Source organism: Pelobates fuscus, chromosome 12 (genome assembly GCF_036172605.1).
Source record: "Pelobates fuscus isolate aPelFus1 chromosome 12, aPelFus1.pri, whole genome shotgun sequence".
NCBI lineage: Eukaryota > Metazoa > Chordata > Amphibia > Anura > Pelobatidae > Pelobates > Pelobates fuscus.
The window spans coordinates 106,590,660-106,606,354 of record NC_086328.1 but is presented as its reverse complement, the minus strand read 5'-3'; the positions used below and the strand labels follow the sequence as shown (position 1 = coordinate 106,606,354).

Below are 15,695 nucleotides of genomic sequence, written 5' to 3'. Positions count from 1 at the left end.
GTGTGTCTGTCTGTCAGTGTGTGTGTATGTCTGTCTGTCAGTGTGTGTGTGTTTGTCAGTGTGTGTGTATGTCTGTCAGTGTGTGTGTATTTCTGTCAGTGTGTGTGTCTGTCTGTCTGTCAGTGTGTGTGTGCCCGTCTGTCAGTGTGTGTGAGTGTATATGTCTGTCAGTGTGTGTGTGTGTGTCTGTCTGTCAGTGTTTGTGTGTATGTGTCTGTCTGTCAGTGTGTGTGTCTGTCTGTCAGTGTGTGTGTATGTCTGTCAGTGTTTGTGTGTATGTCTGTCAGTGTTTGTGTGTATATGTCTGTCTGTCAGTGTGTGCGTATATCTGTCTGTCAGTGTGTGTGTGTGTGTGTGTATATGTCTCAGTGTGTGTGTATATGTCTGTCTGTCAGTGTGTGTGTATATGTCTGTCTGTCAGTGTGTGTGTGTATGTCTCTGTCAGTGTGTGTGTGTATGTCTGTCTGCATCATTGTGTATGTATGTCTATATGCCTCTCTGTTTCTTTATGTCTGTGTCTGTATTTCTGTGTGCCTGTGTCTGTATGAATGTATGTCTGTGTTTGCACGACAATGTACCTGTATGTGTAGATTGTATGACTGTGTTTGTTTGATTGTGTGCCTTTTATGACTGTGTGTCTGTATATCTTTGTGACTGTGTGCCTGAATAATTATGTCTGTGTGCTTGTATGGTTGTGTGTCTGTATGTTTGTGTATTTGTGCATGTATGTATTTTTGCCTGTATCCATGTCTATCTGGGAGTAAAAGAGAGATAGATAGGGGCTGGGGGGAAGAAAGAGACAGAAAGGGGCTGGCGGGGAAGTAAGAAATACATAAGAGGGGTTGTAGGAGACACACTAGGGCACAAAGGGGCCAAAGGGGTAAGACATTGAAGAGGTTGGATATGCAACACTAATGGGGGTAAGAAATTCAAAAGGGGGCTACGAGACACAGAGGTGAAGATGCATTGTTTATTTTTTGGGGGGAGGCGTGGGGTGGGGCGTCAAAATGCATCTTCGCCTGTGTAGTCAGAAATCCTAGCACCGGCCCTGCATACAACTTCTTATATCTTGTTTTAACCCCTTAAGGACCAAACTTTTGGAATAAAAGGGAATCATGACATGTCACACATGTCATGTGTCCTTAAGGGGTTAAAATGATCTTTAATGGGAGAGGTTTATGCTTTATATATGATTTTGCCTAATAAGCATTACACTCTCCCCTCGGGATCTTGTCCCCATAATCCGTGAGATTACAGATCTCCTGAATGTAACTTCATCTAGATGTGCATATGTTAAACTGGCATTGCAAGCGGCCATAAGTACTGTGGGAATCCGGAACAAGACATGTCATGTCTTCGGTTTCACTGGGCTAACCGCCCAGAAATTATTTAATTTTAACTTTGCTTTGAGACTCCTGGAAAGCCCACACTGGTGGTTAATGTGGTAAGAAGAGAAATATCACCCTCGGAATTGTTGTAATCCGTAAACTCTTTATATAGTACACTTGGTCTGAGCATGGCAACCCAACTGCCTCTGCCTTAAATATTTACTATCTTTAGTTTTACCCCATGTGAGTAGCATTAGATCTTGTAACAAATTGACATGCAGAGAAACACTCTGTGCCCATTATCCGGAAGTTCTTCGAAATGCGCTGGGACGCATTATCCGGACGTTCTTCGAATTGCTTTAAAAAAAAAAAAAAAATCTTTGTTGGCTGTAGGGAGTTTAGGAAGTGCTATCAATGCTAAATAAGTGGCGTCGACTTGATATCATGCAATATCTTTGAACATTGTCCATCAGAATATATTTTGGGATTAGTCTAATTGTGGCTGGGAGGCTATGTTATTATATTCAGACTCTCGCTATATATTTATATACACCGTGTGGGTTGCGTATTTATCCTATTTACCATATGTTGTGTTTTGGGGGAGTTTGGCGGTGTTGGTAACCCCATGTGGTGCATAATATGTTTTCATAGATAAATAATGATCATTATGGGCTGCCTGCAGCTCTCCTGCTAAAATCATATTAATGTCTCATTAACCCTTGTACTGACAGTCTGTGACAGATGCTGTCAGTCGGAGATCCTGTTCGGTGAAGGATCACATGTAAATTGTGCAGGTGTTCCCAATAACCTGCGCCACCGCGAGCCGTAAAAAAAAAAATGCAGGTGTGCATAACTACACGTCGCACAAGCTGTGCTTTAATTAAAATATTGATTGCTTTCAGTATGTGGGAATAGATTTTAATCTGAAATACAATATATTCTGTAAAATCTGTTTACATGGCCATGAAAAGAATTCAGAGCCGTATCTATCAAACTAACCACATTGTGATATTTAGTGTAAAATTACCGTGAATATGGCAGAGATGGAAACATTATTTTTTTTTTTGGTCAGTGTAACGGACGCCTTCCGTTGACGGAGGCTCCTAGCGCTTCCTGAGGACTCCACGCACTGCAGATGACACCACAACCACCGCAGACTCCACAACCGCCGTAGCTTAACTGGAGTCGCGCCGTCTTCCTTCCACCCTGAATGAACCTCCAGCATTCAGGACCGTGTGGGAAAGACCTCTCCTCCAAGGAGAGCGTAACAGGAACAAGAACTAGGGAATATGCAGCGCATAGCAATCACCAGTGTGATATAGCAGTTCCCTCCAATAACGAGACAAGGCTACGTATTGAGGGTCAAGAAGAAGTCTCAAGTTTAATTACACACACTCTGCTTTTATGCAATTCTCCCCTGCAAGGGAGACGCCCACATCCAATTAAACATTACCCAATCACACAATGGTTACCTCCCACAGATTCCCTCCCCTTAGCCTGAGAGGTAACCCAATTATAACATACAGTTTAAGCATACATTTTCAGACTTTTCTATAACTCAAAAACTATGCATTCAATCTTCATAAAAACCACATATTAATAATCAGCATGCTTTACTTACAAACATATCCAAAATTCAGCTAATTCCATCCAGGGGTTAAAGAGTTAGCTGGAAGTCCTTTATGACCGACCGCAAGCACATTTTCATGCCCAAAACAGTTCCACAGATTCAGGCTGTACGGTCAGTCTATTTCTGCCCTGAGTCCCATCCGAAGGCGGCGTTTGAATCGTCGAACTCACTTCGACTTTTGTCGAAGTGTCGAAGTGAAACCGGGGTTGTTTCCGTGGTGTTATATTGTCTACCAGAGGTCTGTTTCGAACCCATGACAAAGTCCTGTTCGAACGTGGTTCGAATCTTCGAACGGGATTTAGTCTCCAGCCGCAGTGTCAAAGGGTAGGGGAAGGTATAGCTCACCGCGTTCGACTGGATTAAAATGGCCACCGCCACGCGTTCGACTGTAATGGCGGCCACTTCGACGGCTTCGGCACTTCGACTGCATTCAAAGTGCCAGTTTAAAAGTTGGAACACTGCTCCCAAGTATTTAAAGGGCCAGGAACAGCATACAAACATCCATTGTGCCCAAATACAAGTCTCAAAGGGCAATACCTTCCAGGGCCATAGTCGCAGGACAGGAGGCCAGCCATAAGTCCTCTCCAATGCCCAGTGGCAAATGGCAGTTTGTCACAGTCAGAATTTAGCAGTTTTCAATTCGCTACAGTTTAGTATTTGCTGAATAATCTAGAATAGACAGGTGCACCAGTGAAATTTTTCGTTTAGTACGAATGATTTCGTAGTAAATAAAAATTTCATTCGTCAATCCAGAATTTCGTCCGCAAACCATTCGTTTTCGATTGAAATTAGTAAAAAAAAAAAATTTGTTTTCGGTCATTTGGATGAAAACAGCACTGGGCATGCGCAAAAAAAATCAAGGAGGGAGCCGGCAGGGCTACCAGCTCCCTCCTTGTAACATTGACGATTAAACTCCCACCTCCCCCCTTTCATTGCCCTATGGGGTCACTATGACCCCCATATTAATAAAAGGGAGGTTAAAGTAGGGGCATGTTGCAAGTGGCTGCTCGCTATCATTTAAAACTACTAGTGACTGGGCAGCTATTGCTGCCGGGTCGCTTGAGCAATAAGGGGGGACCTGGCATAGCTTATATCCCCCCACATGTCCCTACTCGCGGCATTTAACCTAAACAATTTTAAAATTACTAGTGACTGGGTAGCTATGTACGAAAACGAATGCACATGTCTCATCTAGAATACCAGAGCTTGCTCAGAGCGACCTTCGTGATCTCAGTAAGCGATGAACTGTAACATTTTAATTTAGGCTAAAACTTGTTAAAATGTTTAATGTGATCACCATGGAATCTGTCGTGTCCCAGGAAATTACATGTATTGCCCCATAAAGCATGGAGAACCGGTACAATGAGGAAAGTGTTAATTCAATTCAGGAGCCGTTGAGAATTTGAGTATTTTTGCCATGAAAGCAGTGCAGGGAATTTATTTTAATTGTTTCTTCAGCTTTAAAACTTCATTTTCATGCACAAGTGTCTCTTGGTTTGTGGAAAAGAATAGAATATTAGTACTTTCCATGCATACTTAGTAACTATAGCAACGTACACCTTGGCTCCATTAAGCTACATACTTTACGCAGACGAGATTTTCAAGGTTGTATTTTAGTTCTGGAAGTGAACGATGCTTTTGTTCTACACCCCAGACCCTCCGATCTAAAACCTGGTATTACACAATCAGTAGGGGGCATCGTAAATCACTGCCTCTACTCAGCAACGCTCTATTTACTGGAGACAGCCATGATTTTCCTCATCAGCCGTGAGAGTGGCTGCGTAAATATTGGTGTCTTTTTGACGTTTCTGTGTCTGTGTGGATTACCGGCCCTCGCCCTGGTGAAGGGTAGCAGCTTAGGTGGCATAGGCCATTCCGGATCTGGAGCATGACTCCTTACAGTCTGCTGGAGGAATAAGTCCGCCTCTTGGAAAGTTTTTTTGGGGGATCCCAGTCATTTTTTAAATTAATGTGATGTACAGTAAAGGATCAGCCTTTCCTATTCACGTACAGAGACCCAGATCATGCACTTGCCGATAGTTTGGTGACGCCATTCTTTGCCTGGAAAGTTTGCTCAGTGAACCATTCTTTATCTGATTTTATCTGTATTAAAATCATTCAAGTAAACCCCCTTCCTCCCACCTGCTATCAAAAATCGATTATTTATTAAACCAGGCATTATCAGGAAGAGACTAAGGATTGCATATCTTGGTTACAGGAGTGGGGAAAAATGTCCAAATTCTCTCTTTTTCCAATTTGGTTATGCTTGCATAAAATTTGAAATTAAAATAAGTTTTCTGGCAATTTCTGGTATTCCAGGTATTCCCTCTCTATTACATAGAAGGAGAAGGCAGGTCTCCCTACAGTAACTCTTTAATCGTGTACAGAACTGCAACTCATCTTCCATCTTTTTGACACTTGCGCTGGTCAGACTCAGCTGTGGCAGTAAAGAAAACTTAGTAAAACATTGAAAACCAACACAAAATATTTTAAGGAATACTTTAATATTTACAAAGCTGTATTAAAAAACCCTTTTAACACTTGCCTTATTCCAGCACCGAGGTCCCTTGGAGCTGGTTCCATCTCCACCTCATCCTCCATCATAGTGAAGGGGGAAAGGTAAGGTGCATTCATGACAAGTTGGGCGCATTATGCCTTCCCCATAAGAAAGCATTGACTCAGTGCTTTCCTATGGGCATTTAGAAAACACTAGATGACCTTATGCAAAGTGTGAGGATGGCCAGCATCGTTTTATGGAGTTAAATTCCGTATTAATTGAGGAAGCACCTCTAGTCACTGCCTGATAGAGAGCCACAAGAGGCAGTCTTAACCCTGCAATATAAACATTGTAGTTTCTCTAAAACATGTTTAATTTTGCAGAGTTATAGGAGATCGTGACACTGCACCTAGACAACGTCCATGAGATGAAGTGGTCTCGGTGCCTATAGTGTTCCTTTAACATCCAGGCTGCTGTGGGAAAAAGTTGGAAGGATTGACACATGTCTGCAAAGTATAAAAATAACGGGTGTCCAGCCTCCCAGTTTGCCTACTTTGGTCTTGGGTTTGAAATTAACTTTAGATTCCCAACAATTCTCAGTTTAATAAATAACCCCGTTTGCCTCTCCGATATCATCTCATATCACATATCATCTTTGGTTCCCAAAGAAATGAATGGAAGTAGTTTGTACTACAGCTTGCCACGGAATGTTCCCAGATGGTAATAATTGGTACATTTTATAATGCCACGCCACCTTGGTTCACTTCCATCAACTTACAGATGATTTCACATTAATACGAGAAAATGGGTCAAACTGCCTTCTGCTACAAAGCACTTAAAAATAAAAAAAAATAAAAGGATTTGGTTGCTGGGTTTAAATCCGTGCAATATCTTTCTATGTGTATTAATAAAATGTCTGTGCAGCAGTTATTAAATATGACCAAGCAATGTAACTTTTTTTAAATAAATATTTAAATATAAAAGTAATTTCAGGCAAACAATGAAATGCATCTCAGATTCTTGTTTTCACAAAAAAATGATAGGACTTAGGGCTAAATTTTACCAACTCCGAATAACTCATCACAACTCATTATTTAATCAATAGATCACATTTTAGTGTAGGAGCTTTATCAAAGCGTCACTGACACTTTTTTCTTCTAGATGTCCGAGAATATTTGGCCTTTATTTATTAAATCGGGGGGGGGGGGGGAGGGGGGGGGGGAGGATATTCTGTAGCTTTTATTTGCTCCCTTACATATTTGTGAAGATACGCCATTTTTTTTCACAGACTCAACAATATATTTTTAATATACTGTCAACCAATCAGAGAGAATCCAAAACCCCAAGTAATGTCCTCCATTCACTTTATGGTCCATTGTGTCCTCATTGCAATTCAATGTAAGGAAAGCATTCCTTTCTACTACGAGTGAACAACAAATGCACACATGTCAGTCTGTCATACAAAGATATATAATAATAACACTACTAATCGTGCTGCATAGTCTGTTGGCGCTTTATAAATAATAATAATAATATACATAATAACCAGCACGTAATATCAGGACTATGTCACTTTAATAGCATGACTTCTACATTTACAAATAAATAGAAACAAATGTAAAAAAAATATATAATAACCTTTGATTTATTATTCATCTGGGTCAATCTGCAGTTTATAAGCAGTTACTAATACTCTGTTCCCAGCACTGCCACTGGTTACCAAATGTATTACCATATATACTCGTCTATAAGTTGATCTTGTGTATACGTTTTTCGACCAACAATTGTGAAATATGCTATGACTCATGGATAATTTGAGGGTACAACTTTCGAATGAAATTATTCCCCTTCTGTTCGGTTACTGAACAGACTCTGTGTGGTTCCCCTTGTTAACAACTTGTAATCACTGGCCGCCCCTGGCTGTTAACTGCGAACAAGCATTCCCTGGGTGGCCGCCATTCGTATATACGGACGCACGTGTTCGTCTCCCGAACGCAATGGTATATGGTCATCAGTGGCATGGATCTCTGAGTCGGCTGCGCAAGCCCGCAAACCGCGCTGAAACTTGTACCCCTGCCCATTCGACTTCCCAACCAGTTCAAAGATCGGCGTTCGGTAGTCGAACGGCTTTCGGGAGTCGACATTGCCCCGCATTCAATGTACAAAATTCTCAAAACTAGAAATGACCCGTGGATAAGTAGACTCTGCATTTTAAAATGAAGTTTAAAATTTCTCGACTTATACACGAGTATATACGGTAAACTCTGTTATTTGTGTTGTTTGTACGATTGGTTTAATAATTGTACTGCATTAGTGCACCGGTGTGCTTAATAATTACCCATTCTTAACTATACTGCATCATATAAACCACATTACTACATGTAAATCATTATATATATTTATATTGCTATTAAAACGTTTGAAAAATACGTTTTTTTTGTTTTTTTTAAGGAAATTTTATTTTTCTCAGACTAAATATAAGGTTCTCCATTTACCTAGAATGGATGAAACTCCTTTTAGTAAGTAAATGTGCAAATGTCACTTGTGTTTCAGATGCAAGAACCTGACGTATCACGAGAATCTCCCCCAGGTCAGCATCGCTTTCATATTTGTCAACGAGGCTCTGTCTGTGATCCTGAGATCGATCCATTCTGCCATCGAACGAACGCCAGCTCACCTGCTCAAGGAGATCATTCTGGTGGACGATAACAGCAACAACGGTAAGAATTGTGCTCTATACGTAACAAACACTGTACTCTGTGCTTTACATATATTGCATGTTGTAATTTATATACGTTATACTAGATTTTATTTAAGTTTTTGTATGTTTTGCGTAGTTTGTATTTTGGTGTGTTGGATTTTGGGCCAGTCTGAGTGAAACAAGTAAGCTGCTCTGAGTGAAACATGTCTGCAAACTTGCTTTATTTAATAGAATTCCTATTTTTTGGGAATACAGCATTATCTGGATCGGTAATGTATAAAATAGGAATTTTGGGATGTGAGTTAAAAGTGAAGTGATCTGCATAAACATTCTATTAGTTCTGTACCAATTGCTCCAGTTCTAGAACTTTGCCCCAGAATCTCTCCGTGTGTGAGTTGTTCTGCTGTTTTGCCATTTTGGCACCATGTGGTTCTTTAAATGGTTAGGTAATATTTAGACAGGAGTATAATTTATAAAGCATTCTGCCATAATGAACCGCAAAGTGATGGTTGCTGGGAATGTAAGAGTGTTACTCTACCACCAGGTGATGAGAATGCAGAACATTGTAAAATTCTTTGTAGCCATGCATACCCCATAGCTTACATTCGTCTTTAGTGAACATGTGGAAGGTGGTGGATGTGACTTTAAGTGACCCATATTACTTAATGCATTAAGAAACATAGACTTGTGCATGGCGAACATTTTTTTTATTTGTTCCGAATTAATTTGGTTTGGGTTTCTGAAATTTTTAAAAATGTTGGTTTTAAAATTTCATATAGAAATTAATATTTCCAGAAACCTCTAAAATGAAGTAAGTTGCCTATGGGGTCTTTTTTTTTAAGAAAAACATCTCTGACTGTTAAGTAGTGATCCAAAGTTGGTGTTAAGTGGCAGTGGCTACTTAGCACTGTAAAGCGAATTCAAAATGAACAGACAATCCACACTGTTTGCAATTTCAAATAAATTTGTTTCTGAAATCGTAAATGCACTGAATCGGCCCAAATTCACCCTAATTTCAATTTGGAGCAAATCTCCAAGTCTATTTAAAAAATACACTTACCGGTATTATTTCTTACCTGCAGCACCCCAAACTTACCTGCAAGTTACTATATTGGCCACAAAATCCCAGGCTTATGGAGGATCGTTCCTTTTGATTTACCTTATGGTATAAAAAGGGCCAGGACATCATCCAGTTTTGAGATTGTGGCCTATTCAGAATTACTGACTGTTTTGACATGTATCGGAGATATAACTAGTGGCTAGGTAAAGTAAGGTAAGGTTGTTATTTAGCAACGTAGTGCGTGTTTCTCTCAAGGAGAAGTTTTTTTTATGTTGGAGTAGCGATTGTAGCCATATGAGTCCAACGATGCAGATGTAAACTAACAGATGAAATTAGTATCCTTTAATACCTTTTTTATTGGACTTACAGAATTTTGCAGTGACAAGCTTTTGGAAGAGAAAGAAAGGGAGGATCTCTTGAAAGCTTGTCAGTACGAAATCCTGTTAGTCCAATAAAAAAAAGTTATTAAAATATGAATTTCATCTGTTATTTTACGTAAATCTTTTCATGATTAATTCTTGGCTTCAGTAAAGTGATTGGGAAGAAGAGAAATGAATGGAACTGCTACCTAAGCTAATAGCAGATACACTGCAACTTCCTGACAGCGCCGTTCAAGGGTTTGTCAGATGAGATTCTGCGTTTGTGGTTTAAAAAGCTGTGAAAGGGCTTGATAGGGGAGGTGGGGATTTGTATAGTGTGCACACATTATAGAAGTACGTGGACGGGAGTGAAGAAAGCATAGCTTCCTCCAACAGGTACTTCAGGTATCGGCAATTATAGGCAGGAGGACACGGCGACAGGAGAACTCGCCGTTACGGTGCGTTAAGTGTATATCTTTTAATCTGCAAATTATTATTTTCCATAAGAAACGGGTTATATTTATAGCTACCTGAATCTGCCACCCAAAGCTTTTATGGATTTCTGAGTTCCCGTTAACCTTATTTTTTTTTTTTAATGGTTTAGCAGTTTTTAACATCTTTTGATAATAATTTTCCACTTCTACATATTTCATGATAAATTCTCATTCATTAACGTTTCTCTGGCAGACATGCGTTCCGGGGGACCTCACACAGTGACGCCCTTTTAAAATCCTGCATCACTGTGCCATTTGCGATGTTAACATGTCCCACAGCGACACACATTTGAGGATAAATCTTAATAGAGACAGACAGCGGAAGGTTTAAGCTAGCCCCCTGGCAGGGGAAAGATACTTGACATTAAGTCGAGCTGAAACTAGCGGTTTGCACAGAATACACGTTTACAGTGTCGTTTTTAACAATCAAATGATTAGTTTAAGGAGTGGAAACTCTCTTCCCCCCGCCCCCAGTAAACGAACCATTAGCATAGCAGCCTGAAGAGTGTGCGTCAGACTGATCGTAGTCATCCCCTGCTAAGATTAATGGCTCTGAATAATAACACGAGTCACAGAAAGATGGTGCAAATTAAACCTTTTAACACCGTGCTACTTAATGGAGTTTTTCAATAAAATTTCACCAGTTATAGATCATTTAACCTGCTTTTTATTTCCAGATAATTATGGTTATCTGCTCGACCCATTTGGTTTTCTATACAATTGGAGCTAAGTGTATTCAGATGAACAGAAATCTAAATGAGGGGTCCATGTTTAAATAAACGTACACGAGTGCTAATATTGAGGCATCATGGGAAAGATTCCAGGACTGTACACATATTGACGCCTAGAAATCTAAACAGATCCTAAATCCCAATCCGGTCTGAAAATGTCCTCCAATATATAAGGGTCGAGATTTACAAATGTTTAGCTTTAGGGGGTGGAAGGTGGTTTTCAGAGACTTGCATTAAGCTGTCGTTCCATTACTGCATTCGCTACACTGCTCTGCCAAGTGCTGTTAGAATGTGGGGTACAGCTGTGTACCCACTACCCAGTGCAGTTATGGGGTTACTACAGTTAGAATTGCCAGGTTCAGAATCATGTGAGGTCCAGTGCAGATGCCCCCCTTATGTTAACCTGGTGACTCGGTTATGTCACAGTGTTTTGGGTCTGCTCTCCGTGAAAGAATTCCAGGGTGATAGTGATACCGGAGAAACTGACGGAAGCCAAGCACAGAGAGATGGACACAGGTTTCTTCAGGAAGGAAGAGATTCTTTATTGGATCACCGATCGGGACTCAGAGGGACTAATGTAACCAAAATACAGCAAGTTCTGAGCCCCGGACAATAGTGCAGGCTCCTTATATAGGCACATAACTCCTCCCATATTAAGCTCCACCCGCACATTCTCTTGACCAATCAATACAAATAAGAATTAACTTCCTGCTTGACCGCATGGCCTGTCCAGCACAATGGAGGAGGGGAATACTATATCCTGTATTCTTGCACATGCTCCGTACACTACTGATCGTATCTTGCCTCGTGCAACCAACTGATCGATACGTCAGCATATGCACGTACACATGCCACGTGGTAATCTCGGCCTACTAAATTTATTTTTACCGAGATTCCACCACATTCCCCCCTTTGATGCCTCTTGATATTTCACAATTACTTGAGGCATCACTTAACCTTAGTTTGCATACACCGCAAGTTACCTTGAACCAGACCAGACTTATCTTATGATGTGAATCTTCAACACTCATCTTCCTGCATTGGTTCTCCCTGATCTAGAGCCTTATATTTATAAATTGCCATTATCTGTGCAGCAGCCTTCCTTTCTGCTATATTTTCTATCAGGCTTTGCACAGACCTAACTACTAAGGGTATAAGACACGGCAGGAGTAGACACAACATTAAAATCAGTAGGACTCCACCTACCACTGCCTTAAGCCCTCCAAACCACTCATACCAGCTACCAAACCAACTGCTTGGATTATACCCTTTCCATACCTGAGTAGGCACATGCGCTAGTTTAACCATATGGCTAGTAAGCTCAGCTATTGCTTGCCCTTCGTCATCTATTTGAAGACAGCAATTGCTCAGGTTAAACTTCCCACATACACCTCCCTCTACTGCCAAAAGGTAATCCAAGGCTAATCTATTTTGGTATACTGCTGTCCTCATCCTGGTATTATGCTTCGCTAGAAGATTGAGCGCTTGTGATGTCTCGTTAGTAATGATCTCAACCACCGCCTGTAATCTTATAATACGGTTGAGCATATAAATTGGGGTTCTATAACCAAAGGTACCGTCCTCTGCCCACGTGGCTGGCCCATAGTAATCTATAATACGCTGGGGAGGCCATTCATTATCTTCCCAGGCGCCTATCTCTATGGGTCCCCTTTTCTTCCTATGATTCACATCATACACTTTAACACCTAAAGTCTCACCTGTTTCAATAGGTAACAAGAAGAAGGATGGTTTGAGCATACCCAACACACATGCCCCTTCCCAGTCCTGTGGCAACTCTGAATAGGCTTTCTTACCACAGATCCAGTACAAATTTGCTGGGGCTCTCCAGGTAGATGTGATGGATAGGTCAAACCACACATCCTTTAAATTGGCGTATCTAGCAAACGGGTTAGATGGTTCTGAGGCATTTGAAGCCGACCACCAAGTTGTATTCTTCGTATCATCATCATAAGCTTTTTGCCCTAGACAAGTTAATTCTCCTACAGAAGTATTATACATCATTCCTTTCCTTGCTATGCAAACATAACCTATGATGGAGGTCTTTAATCTCCACTCAGATTTACCTCTAACACTCATATGATAATCGGCTTGTGTAGATATTAATTGGTCAACTGCCTCAGAACCGGACATTACCTCCTTTGCTTCCCAAGGCCATTGGTCTCCCATGTTAGTACCTCCACACACATAGCAGTTGGTAACATTAAGACTACCGGCAATACTTTCGGCTAAATCAATAAACAGGATTTTAGCATTATGGGGGATCTTATTATCTATGCTCATCTCTTCATAAAAGGAATGGTATACTTGATGAGTCTGGGAGGATACCGTATCAGTCTCTATCCCTATAAACAATACTGTCCCAGGATCTAAACCCGTCCCATATATTTGAAACCCAAATAAATTACCATATTTATCTAAGAACTTGTCGGGTTATTTATAAGTATATGGACTGGATTGCATTCCATAGACTTACAATATGGGCTGGTAGGCAACTTAGTCACAATCATGTCCTTGTCTACTGTCTGTCCCCAAGTTGCCCACCCCACACAAGACCAATATGGGCAAAAGTTATAATCTCTATTTGGGCATCTAGGACTCAAATATTTATTTTTACTACTGGGACAAATATATTTATCGTTAGACCCATACGTCCTCTCCCATCTAAGATCCCCACATACATTCCACGGCTTTCTACCACTTGATATCGCCTTACACGCATCAAATAGCAGAACACCCGAAGAATGTACGGATTCTAATACCGTCTTATTAATTAGGGTCCCCTGAGGATCTCCATTCCTGAGAGTCAACCAAATTGTACGAGGTTGATACTCTGGACTGAAGCACTTAGGTTCTCCTACTCCTAAATGGCACACACTATATTCTATATTTAGGTATCTACATCTTGATACATCTCCTTTACACTCCTATTGTGAATGCCAAATTAGGGTTTGGGAAATATGGTTACCTGTTCTTGTAGTCTTAATGCATACCTCACAGCTAGGAGTGTCGGTACCTCTACCTTCTTGAATATAAAAATACACATAAATAAACATTATCATAAACACATCTTTCGTCGTCATCCTCAGTCTTCGTCCGTGCGAAGGCACCTCAGCTTCCAGGATGTAAGGGCTGCAGGGAATGGAGTTCTGCTCGTCTTCACAGGGGTCCCTTCGAGACTTTTCCTGGCTTATACACTATACGTCGGTGAGCGGACAGGCTTTATTATGGCCTTCTCACTCACTTACCAAATCTCTGAAACAATAAAATTTGTAATCCACAAAGTTCCTCGTCACTCCGACTGAGTCGTGCGTTTTAACCGGATCTTGCAGGGATTCTCTGGATCTGCTGTAACTTGCCAAGAATCGACTGCTGCTGGTTTAACCCTGGAGTGATGTATCCACGGAGTCACTTCGGCTACTTTTATCGCTGTAGGGGTAGACAAAAGAACAACATAAGGACCTCTCCACTTGGGCCCTAACGGTACATTATTCCACTCTTTAATCCACACTTGGTCTCCTGGGTGGTAACTATGAACTGGGGGATAAATATTCACAGGTAATCTATCTTGTACCCATTTCTGTACCTCCTCCATAGTCTTACCCAACTCTACAACCTGCTGCCGGGTAATTCCTTCTCCCAACTGACTCAAATCCCCCCTTAAGTTACCAAGTACGGGAGGTGGTCGCCCATACATGATTTCAAAAGGAGAGAGGCCCATCCTTCTGGTAGGTGTACTGCGGATTCGCAATAGAGCTATGGGTAAGAGAACGTTCCACTTAAGTTGGGTTTCCTGACACATTTTAGCCAACTGATTCTTAATAGTTCTATTCATTCTCTCTACCTTACCAGAACTCTGGGGTCTATATGCCGTATGAAGCCTCCACTTTATACCAAGCATATGAGTCAGTTGTTGTAGGCACTGATGAACAAAGGCTGGACCATTGTCCGATCCTATAGAGCAGGGTAGTCCATATCGGGGTATTATTTCTCATAACAGGAATCTCACAACTTCTGCTGCTTTCTCCGTACGAGTAGGACATGCTTCTACCCAGCCTGAATAGGTACACACAACTACCAGCAGGTAGCGATGTCCACCAGATCTAGGCATCACTGTATAGTCAATTTGTAAATCGGACATGGGGAGTCCCCCCATAAACTGGACTCCTGGTGGCTTTACTGGTCCTTGCCTTGCATTATTTTTAGCACACGTTACACATCTTCGTACAATGGCCTGAGTCAAGTTGGACAATCTTGGTATGTAGAAATGTTTTCTGAGAGATTCTTCTGTGCTGTCTCTCCCAGAATGTGTCCCGTTGTGATAGTTTTGGACAATTTCTACCGCTAGTGATGCTGGAATGACTATTCTTCCATCTTCTAACTGATACCATTTGTTCTCCAAATACTTTCCAGGTTCAGTCTTTAACCACTCCTCTTCTTGAGCTGTATAAACTGGAGTCCATTGAGACAGTGGAGTTGGTATAAGAGCAGCTATATGCCCCACATACTCCTGTCTTCCCGATTCAGCGGCACGCTTAGCTGCACTATCTGCCATCCGATTTCCTTTGGTTACATCACCATCTCCTCTCAGATGCGCTCGACAATGTATAATACCGACTTCTCTCGGCTCCCACACTGCTTCCAATAGTTGTAGGATTTCAGCTGCATACTTGATTTCTTTGCCTTCTGAATTCAATAGTCCTCTTTCTTTATACAAAGCTCCGTGGGCATGAGTGGTTAAAAACGCATACTTGGAGTCCATGTAGATGTTCACTCTTAAACCTTCAGCCAATTGTAACGCTCGTGTCAGTGCTATCAATTCTGCCTTTTGTGCTGATGTTCCTTTTGCCAGTGGCCGAGCTTCTATCACCTTGTCT

The 15,695-nt window shown here is 41.2% G+C and overlaps 1 protein-coding gene across 2 annotated transcripts in view; it reads left to right on the top strand.

Moving 5' to 3' along the window:
* Window positions 1–15,695, top strand: part of GALNT18 (polypeptide N-acetylgalactosaminyltransferase 18) — a 315,863-nt gene that overhangs the window by 187,265 nt on the left and 112,903 nt on the right. For both annotated transcript variants that reach the window (XM_063438892.1, XM_063438893.1), the window contains exon 3: window positions 8,009–8,175. In XM_063438892.1, coding sequence (XP_063294962.1) covers window positions 8,009–8,175 — 167 coding nt within the window. The remainder of the gene's footprint in view (window positions 1–8,008; window positions 8,176–15,695) is intronic.